At 38.4% G+C, this 23,335-nt stretch overlaps 1 protein-coding gene and 1 long non-coding RNA gene across 4 annotated transcripts in view; one reads left to right on the forward strand and one right to left on the reverse strand.

The window, feature by feature from the left end:
• LOC134675968 (uncharacterized) overlaps window positions 1-23,335 on the reverse strand; it is a 512,277-nt gene that overhangs the window by 407,058 nt on the left and 81,884 nt on the right. The window lies entirely within an intron of this gene.
• Window positions 1-23,335, forward strand: part of LOC134675844 (nephrin) — a 311,394-nt gene that overhangs the window by 165,441 nt on the left and 122,618 nt on the right. For all 3 annotated transcript variants that reach the window (XM_063534144.1, XM_063534145.1, XM_063534146.1), the window contains 2 exons: window positions 9,164-9,239; window positions 15,461-15,576. In XM_063534144.1, coding sequence (XP_063390214.1) covers window positions 9,164-9,239; window positions 15,461-15,576 — 192 coding nt within the window. The remainder of the gene's footprint in view (window positions 1-9,163; window positions 9,240-15,460; window positions 15,577-23,335) is intronic.

Below are 23,335 nucleotides of genomic sequence, written 5' to 3' on the forward strand. Positions count from 1 at the left end.
AAAAGTTGATAGTTATTTTAAATTATATTTTTTCTGAAAGTTTGCTTAAGTCTTCAGTTTCTTTCTTATTTATAGAATTGACATAATATGACATTAAACCATATGGTAACAAATAACAGCTTCAAACAAAGAAACAGTGACAGTTTAGCAAAAAAAGAAAAAGAAAAATGAACACATTTTTATTTAAAACAACTTTACCACGACAAAATTTCTCAAAAGCCTTTAAAACTAAACCAAATGCATTAAATTCACTCCAAACGGAACCTCTGGATCGAAAAATGAAATATATTTTTTCCAGTGAAATTTTTATCTCATCTCTAGAACGTGGATATTTTTTATCATAAATTTAATATTCTGAGATTTATATTATGTTTGCTAGAGGACCCTCGGTTTAATGATACTTGAATGAAATCAGTTTTTTCACATTTTAACTTTAGCAAGACGACTTAGTTATCAGCTGTTAGTAGTTTTGTATATTGTCATATTTTTCATAACCTCATTATTACGAAATAACATAACTATCTTAATTTGAAATTCTGAGAAACTCAAACTTATTTACTTGGTACCTACTTTTAACTAATAGCTAGGACTCTTGTATGCTTAACTTACCTAAAGTTGCAAGAATAAATATGATATAACTAGCTTTTTAGCTAAAGTAGGTATAGCGCCTGAATAATGCTAATAGCAATCATACAATTCGCGCATTGCTTACTTCAATTATTAGGCAATTGACTAACTCTTTAAATTCCACCCCCCTTTGCACTATCTTCAGGGATGATTTCTGACATAAAAACTATCCTATGTCCTTCCCCGGGACTCAAACTATCTCTATACCAAATTTCAACTAAATCGGTTCAACGGCTTAAGCGTGAAAAGGTAACAGACAAACGGACAGACAGACAGACAGACAGACAGACACACTTTCGCCTTTATAATATTAATAATAGTATGAATTAGTATGGATGTACCTATAAGTCTTCTTAGTGCTCGACATAATATATAATTATACTAATAAACAAATAATACTCTGCTGTAACTTCCATTCACAATAATTTAAGTTAAATAAAAATACATGCGACAGTGACAATCACCAGTCTACCCTCATTTTAACATTTTAAACTTGCACTGTCAAAAAACAATGTCCAATGCACCGCAGTCGTCGCCATATTGAAAACGGGCCCCAATAACCGGCAATGGTCTGGGGACCGGTATTCCAATTTCGTTTAGGACCGGTATGCGGGGACAGTCAAGATTGTTCTTTGGCCGTTATTGCGTGCTCGAAAATGCTTTACAGTGAAACTAGATCCGTTTACGTCAGATGGATTCCATAACGTTGGATTTTGGGCGACTACTTTGCCTGTATCGTCATTAGTTCTGGCAGATACGGATCGTACATTGAAACTGATGTCAATTAGGTATCGTGCGTTTCGATACAGGAGCAGATCTGCAGATGTAAGTAGTGCATAATTATTTTCCATCGTATTTTCACGGAAACGTACGAACGTGACTCGCTATCTCAGTCAATCTCGGCACAAACAGTACTGAGCTTGAAGTAGCATGACAAATTCGACCGTTTCCAAGAAAATACGATGGAAATCAATTATGCACTACCTACATCTGTATTATTTACAGGTATGGACACAAATACGAGGAGACTCATTCTGATGCCGGTGTATGTTCGAATAGGCCTGTTTAGGGTTTGCACGACGGATCCGAAATGTATGGGAAGATCCGCGGATCCGGATCCAGATCCGGATAATTTCATACATTTTGGATCCGGATTGCAAACCCTAGGCCTGTTACTTCTAAACTATTTTGCCAAACTGAGTCGAAGTGTTATTGAAATTTATCAATCATGTTAGACTTACTAGTTTGCAAGTATCCTCCCTAAAGATACTAAACTTGTTGAAGCAACTTATGTCCGTTAAATTTACAATATTGATTTATTGTGATAGGTCGTTTCTTGGCATGATGCCAAAATACTCCACCACTACTGAGCGTAGTCCGTATCCCAAATATACTACAGTGGAACCTCGATAACTCGAACCCCGATAAGGTGAAATACTCGTTAACACGAAATAAAATGCTATTCCATTCCCTTCAAAGCCCAAAACCACCATAAATCGTAATATTTAACCTCATTAAGACGAAGTAACCAAAGATTACCTACACGGTGATATAGTACACAATTTTTATCTCCATAACTCAAAAAATAAAGTTTATTTATCGTATGGCGGTTATACCTACACTGGTTAAAAAATATACAAATATTACAGGAAGTATACAAAATTTACAATTATGCAGATATGAACTCTCATTCTTCGTTAGGTTTTTGAAATCTTCAGCGGGTCCATAAAGACTGTAAAATAGCAGGTGGATCGTTAAAGAGCGATCTCTTCCAGACAACCTATATGTAGAGAAGAACAATTCTCGTCAAAGCCGCTGCAGAATTAGCTTAGACGTCTATTCTTCTTGTTTAGCGCCATCTATTGGTAGTTTCACTAACTCCCTTATTCCCCACTTTACCCCGTTCAAACCGAACTTATTATTATTAATGGTTACAGTTTGACAGGGCCCCGATAGTTGCGAGGTGGGTAGGTAATTAAAAAACTTTCTCACTGAATTACCTGTTTTGAAATTTTTCGTACGAAGTAAATAAGATATTGAGTTAGGTTTACTTGGAAGTTTAATATGTAATTGCCGTAATGAGACACATACATACCTACATCTAGACTGATAAACACACTATCCTCTTTTGCATCGAGCAATCGGGTAAACACCACCAAGTGAGACTATTGTGTTTTTTATTTATTACCTAGGTACTTAGTCAAATCTGTGGTAGACCATGTCAGACTCGCATCCGTCTATACAGCCACCAAAAAAAGTGACTCGGCGTAGGATTTGGCTGGTTGCAGGCAGACCACCCGTTTTTTCTAACTATGTTATTTAATGAGGGATGGTTAGTGTTATCTCGCCGCGAGATACTGTCGTACCGATCATATGCTAGCCCGGCTGCAGCAGCCGCGGTGATTATCATAAGATCATAACAATCAAAACATTATTAAATATTTAATAATATCATAATTGTGCACATAATTATATAAATCTAAATATAAAAACATATTACAAAACCACGTACCTAAGTGATCAATACATTAACATATTATAAAATCAGAATATCGCTCTAGGTAGGTATAACTTTTATCCTTTTTACTACTACTACTTTAGTTAACTATACTTATAGACAAATCTTTTAGTAACATTTTTATTTACCTCTAGAATAAAAGAGTAATAAAATTTCGCGAAATGCCTTTGACTCTCGGATCTAAGGCAGAAATGTTATTGTGTAAAGAAATACTCCGTTTGACCAAACTTCTTACAATGTTAACATTTTTCAGAAATACCACGGTTTAGTATCTCTGAATAGAAGTATTTATGAAACGTTTGAAGTAAATCTAAGCACTATTCTCTATGTTATTGTACCTTTATGAAAACATCGCACTTTAACAGCAAATATTGGTTTTCAATAGACAACGTCTATCCCCAACAGAAAACTTTTATTTATTCGAAATCAACGCAAGTTAGCAAGCACTGAACTCTATGAATAACTAAGATATCAGAACTTTGATCCTAAGGATCCGCGGAACTTTGGCTTAAGAAGAAAAAAGTTTTCTAATTATAAGTTGTAGATATTAATTTAGGATTGTGACGGGTTTAGGATTGTCGTTGGTCTGGCTTTCATATTATTAATTTCAAGACTGAATATTAATTTGAAAGTAATGATTACTACCTAATGAATGTAATGATAGTCAGATATATAACACGTTGTTTTTATTTCATTTATTCCATATGTTTCTATTCACTATTAAAATAAGTTTAAAAAACAAATGAAAATCGCGACTACATATTTAACTTAAAAAAACATAGTTACTACAGTAGGTATTACATAAACTACGGTAATGTAAAGTGTTTTCATCCTTACTTGTCCTATCATGTAAACAAACACTTCTCGAAGATATTATCACACTTTTTCTGGAATTACACAAAAATCATCACTTAAAATGTTGTTGTATACTTAAATAAACTCACAAAGTACTGAAATCAACCAAATAATCGCTCAAAAATATCATTTTAATAAGATTTTCATCAATAGTCGCAGTGACGAACGTATCACCTTAAAACACCTGACATTACAATGTCTAGATTCTCTATGAATCGTATTGTTGGAATGTCACTTAGACGTCACCTTATGACACGTAAGGATGAATACCCACACTTTCATGACAGTCTCAATCATAGTCTAATAAAACATGGTCTTCTCTTCCCAGAGTGACACAAGCCTACGTCACAATAACATGGCCGCTATATATAGCGCTATCACATATTATCATATAGCGCTGTCGGATGATGACGTAGGCTTGTGTCAGTCACGTGACCACGAAAAGACGGGAAGAGAGTACCAGGCGGAGTATATTATTATACCATGGTCTCAATCTATAGTTCGCACCTCGGTTCAACATCATTAAGAGCAAGCGCGGCGGCCGCAGCTGCTGAGGCAGCAAAATGCCGCAAATATATAGCTCTCACGGATCGGCATATATTTGCGGCATTTGCAGCCGAAACTCTGGGACCGTGGTGCCCAGGGGCCCATAAACTAGTTCGGCAGCTCTCAAAAAAAATATTCGAGGTCACCGGGGACCGTAGGGCTGGCTCGTTCCTCGCCCAACGGATCGGCATAGCCATCCAAAGGGGGAACGCAGCCAGCCTTATGGGAACCCTTCCACAGGGTTCGGACCTGGGTGATCTAGCCTAATACACATATACATATTCGGCTAGATTACCCACATCATGTTATATATATCATCATCATCATCATCTCAGCCATAAGACGTCCACTGCTGAACATAGGCCTCCCCCTTGATATATATGTATTTTTTTTTTAGGTATTAGTTTTAGTTTTGTAGGTAGTTTTAATTTTAGGTTACTTTTTATTCTTAGTTTGTTTTTAAGTATGTTTATGGTTTTAAAAAATAAAAATCTATAGTTTGATAGTGTGACTCTCCACTGCAACCTTAATAAAACAAGATAACATGCATTATTCGGTTTCAAGCAGGCTAACCTGTAAGCCAGATATGAGCAAGACAACGCTAAGGTGGATGTAATTATTGTGTCCCGCGCTATGAGCGCTTTGTCTCTCGCTACGACCGCTGTGGGATTACATTGTGCTTATAACTACAGTAGGTCAGGCCTAGTCAAGGTGAAAATCGCTTGGTCTACGACGACAAAACACTTTGTGTTTCTCTATCACTCTTCCACATTAGTGTGACAGTGTTTCGTTTCGTTGGCTACGGAGCGTAAGCGATTGTCACCTTGGCTAGGCCGCCAGTAGCCTTGACACTTGTAACTGACATATTTGCTAGCCTTTGCGTAGCTTGATTTCTGTGCATCTCGCTTGTACTCGCATATTAGTCAAAGCGAGATATATAAAAAGTAAGTTACGCAGACGTTAGCGATATGTCAGTCGCCATCGAATCGCTTTGCGTCTCTCTATCTCTACATGTGTAACATTAACAGTTGCGTTTCGTTCGCTACTTCGCGTTAGCTATCGGGTTGTATACGGGGCCAGAACCTACTGTGTCAGTCTCCACTGTGTCGCAGTAACACCTAAATTGCTAGAATTAGGTAGAACCGCCCCCAGAGCGTGCTGTCGGCTTTATATCCAGCGTCGCTCGTAAAACACTAGTGTTATGTTAATTTTGAACATTCTGTGAACAAATACGAACTATGATATTTTGTATATAAAAGGCACTTTAAAGTTTGGATAAATGATAGCGAATTCGTTTTGTTTTTAGTTTCAGCTATGGTGTGAGCTTGGTTTAAAAAAGGTTTAGAAAGGGTTATATTTTTTTAGGACTTCATCATCGTCATTAATATTTAAGAGCTATGCTCTTGTCAGTGGAATAAACGCCATCTCTTCTTTTTGCTGCGCCAGCCTTTTAACTCCCTCGTACGACACGACAGAAGCTCTATCCTTTATTTGGCTGAGATATGAGCCTGGGCCTTCCTCTGCGTCTTTTCCCCTCAATCTTGCCCTCCAGGATGTTTAAAAATAATCTGTATCAGGTGGCCAACCATCGTGCCCCTTCTGTTAGCTATTGTGTCTAACAGGCATCTCTTCTCTCCTGCCATGCCCAGGACCTCTTCGTTCGTCTTCCTTTCTGTCCAGCTAATCCTTAGCATCCTCCGCCAACACCACATTTCAAAGCCTCCAGTCGCTCTCTGTCTCGTTGTGTCAGTGTGCCTAATGCAATGCTCCAGATATACCTACACATTAACTAAGCGGTTTTTAACATAAAGCGTTCAAGCGTTTTTTTAAGAACGGACGATGAAAGGATTTGATTTCAGTACCATTTAGTACTTTGTCACCACAGTGACAATAGTATGATTTCCATAGCAACTTCCATATATGTAGTTTAGTATTGATTATCAGTATCACTGTGACAACGTACGAATTGTTACAGAAATTAAATTCCTCGACAGTACGACCATGTATCGTATTTAAACTAAATACGTATAATAATACGTATGAAAAATAGCGTTGCGTAGTGATACCTTTATTCATACCAAAATTCTTACCTATTAAGTATTTTATTTTTACTTACTATATATATCTTGGATTATAATAAAATATACATTGATTTAAACTTTCACGATTATTAATTATCATTAACTATCAAACTGCGCAAAACGCAAAACAAAACACAAAAACTCAAACACACAAAACGTTCAAACTGATAAACAAGACCAAGTGCGGGTAGTTCGAAAAACTCGCGCGGCTAGAAGATGTTGATGTCAACTTGAGCCAGTCTTCTCCGAGACCACGGGGACAACGCCGTCCTCGAAACGTCGGAGGTAAATCTTAAAACTTAAATACGCGATTAAGTCCCGTTGTGCAGTTTGATAATATAATAATATATATCTTAAATTAAAAGCGTTTCTAGGCGAACAAACTCGCGGGCAAAATTAAGTCTTCTTGTAAACAACTCTGTCTGTACCCATGATATTAACCCGTACTCACAACAGTAACGTGCCTACTCATCGGATGAAACGTAAAATTTAACTCCTGACCCGGGGATATCCGGCGAAATTTAAAAACCAATTAGACGAAATTAAGAGGGCCCTCGTACCAGCCATTAACCGTAGACCACCCCCTGTAGAGTCTGCATTAGAAAGACAAATACATTTTTGAGTTTTGCCATATTTTAGCGGCTTATTCATAAAACTTTACAATCCTCAATTATGAAATAAAACTATTGAAACGAATTATATCACGTATATTGAATTCATACTACGTCCCGACGTTTCGAACACTTTACAGCCGTCACCCGTTAACCACGAGCGCTGTAAAGTGTTTGAAACGTCGGGATGTAGTATGAATTCAATATACGCGATATAATCTGTTTCAATAGTTTTACTTCATGAGTACCTAACTATCGCCGTAACCGAAGACAATATTAATCCTCAATTAGTTAATTTATGTTTTACCCCTTTCTTACAAATACCAAAGTCACAATGACAGATAAAGACAAACGATTAATAGTTACAGTACCAGTTACAATTATATACCTACTTATGGAGCTTAGGTACTGTGTCCTAATAGTTCGTTGATTTATTTATTACACCTATAAGAACTCGCTCATTATAGTCATTATCCTCGTAAGGCCCAATGTGCCTTACGTTATACATATGTGGCAAACGAGCAGACGAATCGCCTGATGGTAAGCAATTACCACAACCGCAACACCAAAATTGCTGTTAGTGCGTTTAAAATGGGAGTGCACTCTTTTGAGGGATTTGAAGGTTATAACGGACGGATATGACGCAAATTGTCCTCAATGCGCCATCTAGTGGCCAAGTGATCTGCGTCATTAACCCAGCATCGATTACGGCACATTTTAATTACTCCCGAGCTTAAAACGGATATCGTTTGTTTTACCGGAATCGTGACTTACCTGGCAAATTTGCTAATTTTGGGGTTATGCGCTTTTGCTACTTAGTGGGCCGGCTACAGTTACCGATTAGAAGGTTATAATAATCTCAATATAACTTGTGTTGTGGGTACGAGATGACGATATAGCTAAATATATATTAGAGATGCAACGGATAGTTGTTTGGCCGGATACCGGATACCGGATATCCGGCCTGGACACTGGCCGAATATCCGGTATCCGGCCGCCGGATATTCGGCCGGCGGAACTATACCTACATTTCGGTTTTTCAGATGCGCATTCTGCAGGTTTGACCTGTTTCCTAGTAAACGTTCGTGCGGACTCATTTCTAGGTTCGAAATGAGTGTGCGTGCAAGTCAGTGGTATGATTAAATTGTTTTAAAATAATAAACAAGTACGATTATGACCGTGTCTGTTTCTTAAATCCAATTGTTTACTCCGAAATCAAGCAATGTTACTATCCGGTATCCGGCCGGATAGCAGGTGACTATCCGGTATCCGGCCGGATAGTAAAATGATGGCCGGATAGGCCGGATACCGGATAGTAACCGGATATCCGGTGCATCTCTAATATATATTATACAGACATGTATGTAAATGTAGGTACAAATCCTTAAAACATCCATTACATATGAAAATATATATCCTGATATTTTGGAGAGAATTGTATTACTTGGGTCAAGATAATACATATAGACTATTTGATACATGAAATTAGCGCTGACACTTGACAGTGTCAACACTGATATCAGTTCAAGTTTTTTATTTTCAGTAAATTTCTTTATTGTTCTAAATAAGACTGACACGCGTATTCGGGAAACGAGATAATCACAAGATCTAGAAACGATATAGAGATCAACTAGATTTACATTAGATATCGACTAGATGTGACTTGGATATCTAAGTTATAACTTGTCGAAATCGTTCAAGAGGACCTCCAGAATCGCGGAAACGTCAAATTTGACATATCTGTCGTGTCAAAATCGTTCAAGAGGACCTCCAGAATCGCGGAAACGTCAAATGACATATCTATCTTACAAATATCCTTAAATTATCCATATCGTAACTTGTTGAGGTCTAGTAGAGATCTAATACATTTTCAGAATCGAGCCGTGAGATATTCAACTCTTTAATTGTTTTTTTCTTTGTTACAGTGTCCAAAGAGGAAATCAGAGATGTCGAAAGCCAGAATTTAAATCCGAAGTCTACGAGATATACTACTATATCGAGGTAAGTACCCTTTTCAAAATGGACTTTTTTGGTCCAAAAACCTCTTTGTTCCCATGGAAATCAGCCATTGGTGATTTAAAAAAAGAGTCGGACTCGCCCACCGAGGGTTCCGTACTTTTTAGTATTTGTTGTTATAGCGGCAACAGAAATACATCATTTGTGAAAACACGGTTCGTGAGATACAGCCTGGTGACAGACGGACGGACGGACGGACAGCGGAGTCTTAGTAATAGGGTCCCGTTTTATCCTTTGGGTACGGAACCCTAAAAACTCACTACAATTCAGCTGTAGGTATATACTACACATAGATCAATATCGCACATTTACAAGAATATATGAGAAGCGCAAAAAAAACCACTCATATTTAGTACAAAGGCGAACTTATCCCTTTACTTTAAGGGATCTCTTTCAGTTGAGTTGTGTACCAAATGGCACAAAAAAATATTTTATGTATGAAATGTTACCCAAATAATACTTAGTGAACTACAGAACCCTAAAAATCCTAATTTTGTAAGTCACCTGTCATATAAAAATATCGAATTTGTCACTAGGTACATAAAGAAAACTTTCTCAAACTTATTACTTGCTTCAAACTCTACGATCTCCGGACATTTGTTTTGACAGCTCATCTATTCTGTATGAAAAAGCGGGCCGCCAATTCCGCATAATGACATTTTCTGTCAACGTTTGACGCGGGTCCGCGGTCACTTGTTAGACAACCTCGAGACAGAAGTTATGTTATGGTAACATTCCATTTCTAACCGCAGCTGCACTACTAGTACTGAACGCGTCGCTGTTATTGTCAATTTCCATAGTAAAATGAACAGTAATGCAGCTGTCGTTGGAAATGGACTGTCACCTTTATTTATCTGGGACCGAGCGATAGCGGAGGCCTCCGTTTCGGTATGGACAAATATATACGATTTCGTATGTCCGGATGTTCTCCTCTAAAGTGTCATTCTATTGATTTTGCTAACCATGTAAACAAACCGCCATACTGAAATCATGATTTAGTGACAGTTTCATTATGGCGGTTTGTTTACATATACATATAGTTAGAAAGTTCTATAGAATGACACTGTACAGATTGCATTTCTCAACCGATTCTCTTGAAACTTTGTGAGCAGGTTACAGTTACATAGAACTTTTTAGTCGTATCGTTTTTTTATGTAAAATTATTTTCCATAATTTCAATATCCAGAGAGGAAAATGGGGACTATGTTTATACGAAGTAGTCGTTGATCGTCCCTTTTCCTGTTAATAAAACTCAGCTTATGACACGAGTAACTACAACACCATTTGTAAGCAAAACAGTAATCCGTACATTTTAGTACCATGTCACACTAATGTTTAATTTAGACTGCCGCAGCACAGTAACGCTCACTGCGACAAAGTCCTAAAACAAGCGTGTTGCAACTATGTTAATACGCAAACTTTAAATTACGTCCACTGTCAAAAAGCCCATACATTTCAGTTCCGGAAACACCCTTGGGTACAAAGACATATTTCGAAGTAGACCACGCAAACTTAGCGTGCTAAGGCGATGGGCCTTCGGTGCAACGTAACGTTATACAGAAATATTGCTGATCTTCTGTACAGTGTCGAGTTTAACAAGAGTCATTTATACAGTCTTTTTCTTACGCTAGTTCTTAAAAAACCGCACAAACTGCGTCTATTTAATACATGTGGTACAAACATATGAACATAAATTGCTTTGAAAGCGTCGTGACGTGACACGACGAAGACAGACGGTGTGTGCGACATATAATAATATTATTTGATATTGCCCTGTTTTTGGTAGTAAGATAAGATAAGAAAAGATACATTGGTGGAACATTTCTAGAGACTGAGTTGAAAGGATAGTGTTATGTGATCTACAATGGAGTTATTATAATCGCAAAGCTGGATTAAAAAGTAAAATAAAATCATTAAAATTGGTATATTTTTTATATCAGTGACAACCCTACCACTAAAAAGTTATTTACCTACATTTTAAAATGACACACATGTCATTAACTTGACTTTACATTCAATGGTCGGATCTAGGGTTTGCAAGACGGATCCGAAATATATGGGAAGATCCGCGGATCCGGATAATTTCATACATTTCGGATCCGGATTGCAAACCCTAGTCGGATCTATTTGCTAGGGTTGAAACGTGCAGATTTTTGCACTAATATTTTAACAAACTGTAGCTCACAAACGGTTAGAAATATTAACGTGATTAATGAGTGAAAAATATAATACAGTCGCCATCAGATATATCGGAGCGGCCAAGGTGCTCACAAATATCTGAGCACGCCTCTATTGTCAGGGCGTTAGAGTGCGTGTTCAGATATTGTGAACACCTTGGCCGCTCCGATATATCTGATGGCGACTGTACGTAGCCTGAACAATTCCCCGTTTTCATAAAATGCCTTCGTTCTGTTCCACCCGGTATAACAAATCCACTCGATATATTTTGTTGTACAGTCGACGTCAAAGAGATCTTTACGACTAACGTTACAAAAAATTATTTACACGACTTTATTGTCATAGCATTTAGGTCGTGTAAACATTTTTTTGTTACTTTGGCTGTAAATTTCTCTTTGACGTCGACTGTACCTAAAACCTACTAAATCTCTCCATCAAAATAATATAAACTTAATTATCAATAGATTCACAATCGAAAAACCTTTTAATTAAGCATGTAAACTATTGGAAATACCTATTGTAGTGCCCGCGGCGCTGACACGGGTTGAAACCCCCCGGGCCCTGAATTACCTGATTCCCGGAATTTAGTTCAAGACAATGGAATTAATACAATTTGAATTAAATATTGTTGCGGACAAAGGCCTGTACTAAATATACTCAAGGACAATGAAAATAGGAACTTTGGGCTAAAGTGTATTCGTCCTTAGTTGTCCTATCATGTAAACAAACACTTCTCGAAGATATTATCACACTTTTCTCTGGAATTACACAATAATCATCACTTAAAATATTGTTGTATACTTACAGCAAAATATTGAAGTCAAACAAATAACCACTGAAAAATATAATTTCTGATAAGATTTTAATCAATAATCGCAGTAACCGCGCTGCGGCGGTTGACGATTACCGCCGGAAGGGGTGCAGTGCGACAGTGTTATTTCGCGACAGTGCATTCGCTCCTGACTTACGGCGTCGAGCTGTGGGGCCGTGCCTCTGACTGGAGGCGTGTGTTCTCGCAGCAAAAGCGCGCCATCCGCGCGATGGCTGGTAAAGCGGAGGATGCCCCTGCGCGTGACCTCTTCCGCGACTTAAAGATCCTGCCTCTGCCTTGCTTACTCATATACCAGGTTTCAGTTTTCACACACGAGAACCTCGATATGTTCAAGCGCAGAGGAGCTAACGCCAACTATATCCTGCGCAGTAATAGACTCCACAATAGGCTGGTCGCGGAACCACACAAACTCGCCAAGTCAGAGCGATCTGTGTACTATTTAGGCCCCTCGATTTACAATCGCCTGCCTAAGTCGGTTAGAGCTGCAACTTCCACCGCGGCCTTCAAGGTCAGGCTTAAGAAGTGGTTAACGCACGAGACATTCTATTCATACGACGAGTTTTTTAGTCTGCCGATTGTTGATTAATTGTTTAAAATTAGATAATATTGTTATGACATATTAAGATATTCAAATAAACAAGAAAATAATTGGACATACAATGCGAATAAATTGTAGCTAATTGGATTAATTATATTCGTTAGCTATTTATTGGCTTATATAATTACTAAAATAGTATTCAATAAATTAAATTAAATGTTATTTTTTACACTATGGTATTGTCAACATTGTACCTACCTCGACATGTAACAATTGTTATTAAATATATTTCATTTCATTTCATAACGAACGGATCACCTCAAAAACATCTGACATTACGATTTGACGTTAGTTTGTTTACATGATAAGACACGTAAGGACGAATACACCTTAGATTTCATTACAATAAACGAGTATGTGGCGTTTTTGTTTGAAGAAACGTCACATTTGACACTGACATATCTAATCCATATCGTATCTAGCCGTAATATTTGTCGTATCTTAAAGTTCGAATCGGGCTGTTAATTTAAAATATAATTAAACAAATATTATGTTTACGACTCTAAATATTACAATTAACTATTTTTATGACTCTAAATATTACATTTCTAACTAAATTAAAGTTATATACTTTCAAAAAATGTCTAAAGTCACTACTCCTAAAAATGAACTGTCATGTGACATGAGTCATGTCATAGGAACGATCATTCGTCACGAGAGCGCATATTAGTAACTCCAGACCCTGACCCACAGTTTGGGTTTAATTCAGCTTTGAACTTGTCACTGTCACTTCAGCAACGTGACATGAGCGTGACAGGGTGACATGCTGGTTGTTTAATTTTATTTGTATTTATAAAAATAGGGTGAATGGTTTTTCTTGACACTGACTTTCCTGACACTATTTTTTTTAAGCATAATGCGTTTTTTGGCTCTAAAAATAAATCTCCGAAGTACCTACTTATTGTAGTCATTTGCAGACATTTCTGCTTGATACAAAATTAATTTTATATGGGGTGGCGCATCGTTACTGGTGAATTTCCGATATGTTTGGAAGCAACCAAATCAAGGTGACAGACAGACAGACTAATACTACTTTCGCATTATTAGTAGGGATGTAGCAGTTAGCCATTTTAGGTAGACATCCATTGTTCGTAATAAGACCGTCATTCAAATCCAATTTAATTAACAAGCTAACAAAAAACTTGTCAACTTCTACAAACTTGTAAAAATGCAAACTCAACTCAACCCTAGGGTGACAAGGCGCTAATTGTGCCAATTTAGGACAGTCCCCGTCTGGCAGTTTTCAAATTAGTTTAATATTACAAAGTGACTGTAAAATGGTGTCCACGCTTCAGGGAATACCTAATGCACCGGGACGGGAATTCCATTTTCTGTTCGGGAATTTTATTCTCTTAGAATTTAGATGGTAGTGATAGATGGAAATGCTAGTGTGCCTGTGATTTGGGAGTAGTGTGGGATATATTATTATTTGGCTTAATGTTTTGTTTTATATAATCTTTTGTTTATTCATTTGTGAAGAGTATTCAGGACGAGAATAATGATGATAATACAAAAATAATCAAGAGAGTCAAAATATGTGCATTAAGTTACGTAAATACCACTTATGAGTGAAAAAATGTGCAGTAAGTTACTGCTTAAGGACTACTTATGTGTTAAAACATGTTCTTTAAGTTACGTAAGGACTACTTATGAGTTGAAATATGTGCATTAAGTTACGTAAATACCACTTATGAGTGAAAATATGTGCAGTAAGTTACTTAAGGACTACTTATGAGTTAAAACATGTGCATTAAGTTACGTAAGGAGTACTTATGAGTTGAAATATGTGCATTAAGTTATGTAAGGACTAATTATATAAAGGGGTACAATCTGTAAGATTTTAGAGCAAAATATTTTGATAGTATTAACGAAATAAATAACCTATCTTATTCTAGAAAGCCGGAGGATAATTTCTGCTTAAGTGATAAGTTATCGATAATATCCAAGTTTCCTTCCCAATTAAAACTTCCATTGAAGTTTCTGGGCTGAGATATTTACAAGGACACGTCAAACTTTTATAAATGATCTGTAATTTTCAGTTGGTAACGGAATAAACACGAGATTAAACATATTTTTTTATATAATACCTGGTTATATACCACCTGGTTACAAACCAATTTTAAAGTGGTATATGAAGGACCAATTTTTTTGTTTCTTTTTGTAAATAAATATTATAGAACATTTTTACACAAATTGACTAAGCCCCACGGTAAGCTCAAGAAGGCTTGTGTTGTGGGTGCTCAGACAACAATATATATAATATATAAATACATAGAAAACAACCATGACTCAGGAACAAATATCTGTATCATAATACAAATAAATGCCCTTACCAAGATTCGAACCCGGGACCATCGGCTTCATAAGCAGGGTCACTACCCACTAGGCCAGACCAGTCGTCAGACTAGTCGTCTCGTACAACCGCATTTTATTTCCTGTGTTGTGACCTTTTTTTTTTGACCATTTGTCATAGAAAAGGAAACACTTATACCTGCAAATCTTCAAAAAATATGATGATGATACTTAGTTACCAACAATCCTTAGTGTTTTTCACCATTATTTTATCAATTTAAATTGAACCTTATTCCTTGTCCACAGGGTCCATTTCAAAGCGACAGCGGACGACGACTACGCAGATTTCACATGCGAGGCGCGGCATGAGGCCTTGCAGCGGGATTCACCTTTACGGAGCACTGTGCAACTTAGTGTGCTGTGTAAGTACATGATGATGATGATGATGATGATGATTATGATGATGATGATGATGATGATGATGATGATGATGTTGATGATGATGATGATGATGATGATGATGTTGATGATGATGATGATGATGATGATGATGATGATGGTGATGATGGTGATGATAATGATGATGATGATGGTCCTTCCGGCCGATTTCGACCAAGACCACTTCGACTTCTAGTTAACTCGGCGCTCGTGCGCCCGAATATGGCTGACGTAGCCGATCTTTAATGGCTTTCCTACACGATGGGCCTACGCCGCCCACTTCAAGGGACGCATTTATGCGTTAGAGGGAGCAAGTGATATTGCTATCTCATTCTACCGCATGGCTGCGTCCCTTGGAGTGGCCGGCGCTGGCCCATCATGTAGAGGAGCTCTGAAGTAAACCCCCGCGCACATTGAGGGCACGTGAGAACACCAGCCACATAGTGGTAGTGAATGTAAGCAGGCTGGCGGGCTTTGACGTTTTGGAAACTCAAAATCCCGTACAAAATTACAGTTAACCACAGAATAACTAATAGTACTACACTTAACGCAAAGCACGTCACGTCATGCTATCGAATGAAAATTACACTAGGGCATCTACCATCAGTTTGGCATTGACATAAACGCTATCGTGAATGTACCTAATTTACTTTGTATGCATCTCGCTCGTACTGATTTATTAGTGCGAAAGAGATATATAGAAAGTAAATTACGTTTACGAGAGCGTTTATGTCAATGCCACATTGATGGTAGCCTTATAGCCGTACAGTATCATTTCAGGGGTACGGAAGTCTATTACGAATATTACGATAAGTTTAACGAATGGGGTTTAAAAATTTAAAAACAACAGGAGAATGAAATTTAGAAGTCTGATCTGTTTCAATCAATAATTACAATATTAATCATTAATGTGGTATCATACTTAGGTTCTTAACATGAAACCACTAACCTACTAAAAGTACTAAAACGTGATACACTTAAGTCCCTAGGGCGGCAATCTCAGATAAAGAGGCCGAGAGAAATCGGGCTCAAGTGCCATAGTATTGACCTCTTTATTAAAGAGTCTTAAAAGAAGTTATTTCTTACCTTAACGCTACGTCTTACGTAGGCGAACAACGCGCGAACGCGGCGCGGCGCGGCGCGGCGAAAGCGGCCGCCGCCGCGCCGCGCCGCGCCGCGCCGCCTGACATTCGCGTGCAAATCGCGCCGCACCGCGTTCGCAACGAGATCGCTTACGTAGGACACTTCTATGGGCATCAAAGGATTGATTTCGCCGCGCCGCGCCGCGCCGCGTTCGCGCGTTGTTCGCCTACGTAAGACGTAGCGTTAGTTCGAAATACGACCTTATAGTTTTAGGAAAAGGGTTCACGATTAAGATAGGAAAAGTAATACGTAACGGTATATAGAATTTGGTAGATCAAGTCTCCTATTCTGTACAATTTCACGATAGGTGCGTCCTAAAAATTCTTCCAATGAGTTTGATAGCTAATGAAGTGGACTGTAAATGGGATGATGGAAACACGTTATATATTAAATTATTTTATTAATTAAATACAGCACAAATATGTTATCAGACGGGTGACAGGCAGACTGACTGTCAACAAATTAAAAGGTTTCACAAACAATACGTGTTCGAAGGAGGCCGCGTGCCAGCCAGTCGCCAATAGAGTTACGAAAAAATGAATAAAGTACAGCGAATACTACAATAATAAATAAAAGAAATTGGAAAAAGTATAGTATTTTTGTAGCCCGACGGAAAATTACATACATTTTCTCTTGGACAACTTACTTACTCCGTTGGCTTAGCGACCCAAAATGAGACTTGGCCTCCGACACTAGACAGCGCCACTTTTCTCGGTCCTGTGCGACCTCTCGCCAATCATCATCATCATCATGTTGTCGCTTGGACAACTAGTGATTTCGTATTTATTCCATGCAGAATGACAAGCTCATTAAACCAGCCAAATTATATCAAAACCTAACGAAAAAGATGTTAATTGTTGACAATTGCCAGCGTCATGAAACATGGTGCAAAGAAAAAACATTCCCATGACACTAGCAACCTAAACTTCATCGTTCTAGTAACGATATTAAACTAATAATATTATAGCTACGTGATAACGGCCAAGGGACATATTTACTCAAGCCAATAGCTTCTGAATCAGTCCCTAAGGGCGCCCGGTTACTATATCTGTACTAGAGATACACCGGATATCCGGTTACTATCCGGTATACGGCCTATCCGGCCATTATTTTACTATCCGACCGGATACCTGATAGTGACCTACTCTCCGGCCGGATACCGGATAGTAACGTTGCTTGATTTCGGAGTAAAAAAATTGGATTTAAGAACTTAAGAACTTGTTATTATTATAAAACAAATTAATCATTCCACTGACTTGCACAATGCACGCGTACTCATTTCGAACTAAGAAATGAGTCCTAGCGAACGTTTACTAGGAAAAAGGTCAAACCTGCAGATTGCGCACCTGAAAAACCGAAATATAAGTATAGTTCCGCTGGCCGAATATTCGGCGGCCGGGTACCGGATATTCAGCCGATGGTCAGGCCGAATATCCGGTATCCGATATCCGGCCAAACAACTATCCGTTGCATCTCTAATCTGTACCCCTAGTGTAAATTTCATTCGATATCGTGACGTACGCGTTCTGTGCTTGTAATAATTGCTATAGATATATAGACGGATAGGGTGATTGCGTCAGTTTACCGTCCGGTATCAGTTTCCCGTCCGGTGTCAGTTTCCGTCCACTTGATGGATAGCAAATAATACATTTAATTTATAATTTGCTACTTGCAAAATAATATCTTGTGTGTAAATAGATAAATTGTGTCCAATAAGTCCAAATTTGTGCAGCAATGAAAGTTTATAGAGCCGGATGAAAACAAGCGCAATGGCCCAATACTCTGAAAAAAAAGTGTTATGTGCTTTAACCCTTTATAGAGCAGGGGTTTTCATTTAAGCGAAACGTGGCCAGTGGATAGGTATTACGTAATTGTATCCACTACCTATTCAATCATACTAAATTATACTTTTTGTTTATTATGCATTTAGTAGCCAATCAATTTATTTCCCATCCTACTTTTATTCTGTTACTATTATTACTATCCTTATTACACCACAACACCACAGTATCGTTCATAAAAACACAATTGTATTTCCCATTGCAATACGTAAAAATGTACATAATACGAGCCTTCAGAACACACAAAAATGCACCTTACTCCATTGCAATAAGCATGCATAAAACTAGTACCACCCAAGTCGTAATATTTATAACGGGCCGTAGTCCTAATTTGATGAAACTATAACGAGAATAAGCGACGCGGGAGACTTAGTATTTAGTATGGTATTCTATCTGTCCAATATATTGGTTCAATGTGTCTTTGCGTCTCACATTTTGCTTAAGAAGAAGAAGAAGAAGAAGAAGAAGAAAGCATTTATTAGCACAATAACATAACCTTAAAACTAAGAATAGTTACACAAAATGAAAAGTTGCGCTAAATGGTCCTCACTCAGCTAGGTGTCACGGTATGAGCCACATGGCACATGCCGCAACGCTGATTTTCAGTAAGGCCCAGTGGATGGACTAGGTGGCACTCAGTAAAGGACACAATGTACAAAAATAAAGGAAAGCTTAAATAAAATTAACATTATAATGAACTTAAATAAAATTAGCCTATAATATAAGTCTTCTGGATGTCGTGTATGTATGTAAAGTGTCTATGTGATTGGTGTGTGTGAGTGTGCACGGCTGCCTAAGTGTTGCATTTTTGCTTAGCCAGTATGAATTTACGGAGGTGTATTTTAAAGGTGGACACGGTTTTAGAATTACGTACTGGTGGTGGCAAATCATTCCAACACTTGGTGGCAGCGAAACGAAAGCTGCCACGGAAGGCAGTCGTGCGATGTGGAGGAATTGTGAGTCGTGATGCGTGTCTTATGGCGCGTCGAGAGAAGTTAAGTTTTTCAAATAGGTATGAGGGTTCTTTATTTTTTATGACTCCAAACAGCAATGTGGCAAAATGCAGATCTTAATGAGAGAGTGGGACGCAATGCACATTGGAGAACGAAATTGGACAGGTTGCCACCCTTACAACCAATTACGAGAGAATGGTCGTAAAGTTATAGTTTTGGCTAATTTGGTGATACGGCGCGTTTTTTTTTATGGCTCCTCTACACGATGGGCCAACGCCGGCCACTCCAAGGGACGCATTTATGCGTTAGAGGGAGCAAGTGATATTGCTATCTCATTCTACCGCATGGCTGCGTCCCTTGGAGTGGCCGGCGTTGGCCCATCGTGTAGAAGAGCCATGACGAAATTGTCGCCTTATTGACAACTGGACGTAGGTAGTTTAGGGTAAAAGATCCAACCCACAAAAATCTGTTAGTGAAATTTGAACTTTCTGTCAAACGAAAAAGTCATTCATTTAAATGACAAATTTTAGAGAATGGATCTTTTACGCTAAACTACGTCCAACTGGGGGCCAATCGAAACTGAAATAATGTATGGCAGTAGTCACTGACTTTTGGTCGATACATTCCCCCCTCCCCATTTAGGCCCGCTGAAGTGCAATTAAACTATGCTGAGTCACTGACCTACTTGATTAGATTCTTCGAATATCTGGGAGACCGAGCTTTGCTCGGATAACTTACAAAAACTCAAAAGGCGCGTTTTCCCAGAGATAAGCCCTAGCCAGATCGATTTTTCGCCCCCGAAAACTCCCATGTAGCAAATTTCATTGAAATCGTTAGAGCCGTTTCCGAGATCCGATATTTTTTTGTGTTCCGTACCCAAAGGGTAAAACGGGACCCTATTATTAAGACTCCGCTGTCCGTCCGTCCGTCTGTCTGTCACCAGGCTGTATCTCACGAACCGTGATAGCGTGACAGTTGAAATTTTCACAGATGATGTATTTCTGTTGCCACTATAACAACAAATACTAAAAAGTACGGAACCCTCGGTGGGCGAGTCCGAAACGCACTTGTCCGGTTTTTTTTTCTGTCTTAAGTCAAAAAGGGGTGTAAACACTTAACGGCGGTCATTTTATACAAATTTTTCGATATAATGACTTTTTTGACGTTTCTTGCAGCAATGTAATCGGCTGCATTACTGCAGCAGTATTGGAGCGCGACATTACTGCAAATGTCATACCGATGTAGCCCTAATGGTAACATTCCATTTCTAACTGCAGCTGCACTACTAGTACTGAACGCGTCGCTGTTATTGTCAATTTCCATAGTAAAAGGAACAGTAATGCAGCTGTCGTTGGAAATGGACTGTCACCTTAATATTTGTAATTTGCGGCAGTAATGTAGCACTGCAAAACTGCCGCTGTAGTCTGAATCTGAACAGTAACTTTACTGCTGCAGCGTAAAATCGGCGACATCACAGTCAATTTCCTTTTTTTTCCGGCTAAAGTCAAAAAGGGGTGTAAACACTTAACGACGGTCCGCGACAATCGGAATTGCAAAACACATCAATTCGACTGCACAAGCAATTAGAGCCCCGATAGAGTCAACAGTCGCCGTCAACAGTCGGTTTAAATGGGATATTAGAATACAATACAAAACAAATACTCTGTATTACACACCTCAATACATAAAACAATATTATAAGAATATTGACAATAAAGAAAAGGTAAACAATAGCTAAAAAGCGATATAGCGATTTATTTGAATAATTTATCTATTAAAATTTCGAGCAGCAACATTGATTGCTACGGGAAACGTCAAATTTTTTACAAATTTCTCGATATAATGACTTTTTTGACGTTAATTGCAGCAATGTAGTCGGCTGCATTACTGCAGCAGTTTTGCAGCGCGTAATGTCATACCGATGTTTTAGCCCTAATTTTTATAGTTTGCGGCAGCTACGTAGTCGGCAGTTATGTAGCACTGCAAAACTGCCGCTGTAGTCTGAATCTGAACAGTAACTTTACTGCTGCAGCGTAAAATCGGCGACATCACAGTCAATTTCCTTTTTTTTCTGGCTAAAGTCAAAAAGGGGTGTAAACACTTAACGACGGTCCGCGACAATCGGAATTGCAAAACACATCAATTCGACTGCACAAGCAATTAGAGCCCCGATAGAGTCAACAGTCGCCGTCAACAGTCGGTTTAAATGGGATATTAATAATTCATCCGACCCTTGGTGACTGATCCCTAACGTTAGATGCAGCATCATGTTCTGCAAATCCCACTTCCCAAGGCCACTTGCACCATCACACTAACCCGAGGTTAAGCGGTTAAACCGTTAACTTAGTGTGAAATTGTACCAGTAACCGTGGTAACTCCAGGTTTAACCGGTTAACCCGGGGTTAGTAGAATGGTGCAAGTGCCGCTAAGCAGCACAAAATGGCTGTTAAAGTGTTTGGGTTAGGTTTGTTTGCCGACGGGCTGTCGGAGGTCTTCAATCGAGTTCCCGAAACTCCGTCTAACTGCCGTATTCGAACTTCAAGATATTCACAAGAGACGACACGTTCTAGATCCATTCTAGATACGTTATAGTTTAGATATCAACTAGTTCTCTTTTGCAGCGCAATTCGGGCAACTAATGTCACTTTTACGTTAGATAGAGTAATATATCTATTAGATGTGAATTAGATCTCTAAGTTATATCCTGTGGAAATCGTTCAAGAGTATCTCCAGAATCGCGCAAATGTCAAATTTGACAGGTTAAATCCTAAACATATCGTTATCGTATCTTGGTGATGTCTTAAAGATGTCTAATAGATGTCTAAGATTTCACAATCCGAATCGGGCCCTATGTCACGTTTGGTGAAGCGAACGAAAACACTACTCATTTGGTTTCTTACTCGCGATCGTCACGCTTCGCCACGCTATAACATGCTACTTTGGAGAAATATAACCAAATACTGCATAGTTAAATAAGTTCCAATCCATTACTCCAAACAAACATTTCGAGGAGTAAGTACGAGATGACACTTGTATCAGGCGTGGCTCACTCCGCGATTTCGTCGCTTTGCTACAGGTAGCTAAAAGTACATCCGTTCGCACCCCAATTTTGGGGAAAGCCATATGCCGCGCGTGGCGCTATCGCCACCTAGCGGCCATATGTGTGCTGATCGTAACAGACGCGTTTTATTAAAGTGAGTCTTCTGTACCTAGTAGGTACTATTATTTATTCTGTGCTTGTATGCAGAAACTTCTCCCGAATACATAAAAAGTAAACAATTTTTCATATGTTTGTACATAATATTAAATTTGTATTTATGTTATTTTTTAAATAAATTCTACCACATGACGGTATGAAGATTTATTTTTCTCTCCGTTGAATGCCCCAACATTAAAAGCCTACGTATAAGCCACGCGGATTTTTCGGTTTTCTTATAATGCGAGATCTATGTAAGGTAATCAGTGCCCAGCAATAACGTATTCCGTCTGTCCTGTGGGATAGAATAAATACATAAATAGTTTATTTCCGTCAGATTCTGTGACTTTATTAAGGATTTTTGGCTTTTCACCTTTCAGAGTGGCCATTAATCCTATTTGTAATTTTGTTAATTATGGTTAGTACAGTCGCCATCAGATATATCGGAGCGGCCGAGGTACTCAAAAATATCTGAACACTCTAACGCCTTGACAATAGAGGAGCGTTCAGATATTTGTGAACGCCTTGCCCGCTTCGATATATCTGCTGGCGACTGTAGAACTCTTTGATACTCGTAGCTATAGGTACATAATAATAGAAAGCTAAGCAT

The sequence above is a fragment of the Cydia fagiglandana genome, chromosome 23 (assembly GCF_963556715.1).
Source record: "Cydia fagiglandana chromosome 23, ilCydFagi1.1, whole genome shotgun sequence".
In the NCBI taxonomy this organism is placed as follows: domain Eukaryota; kingdom Metazoa; phylum Arthropoda; class Insecta; order Lepidoptera; family Tortricidae; genus Cydia; species Cydia fagiglandana.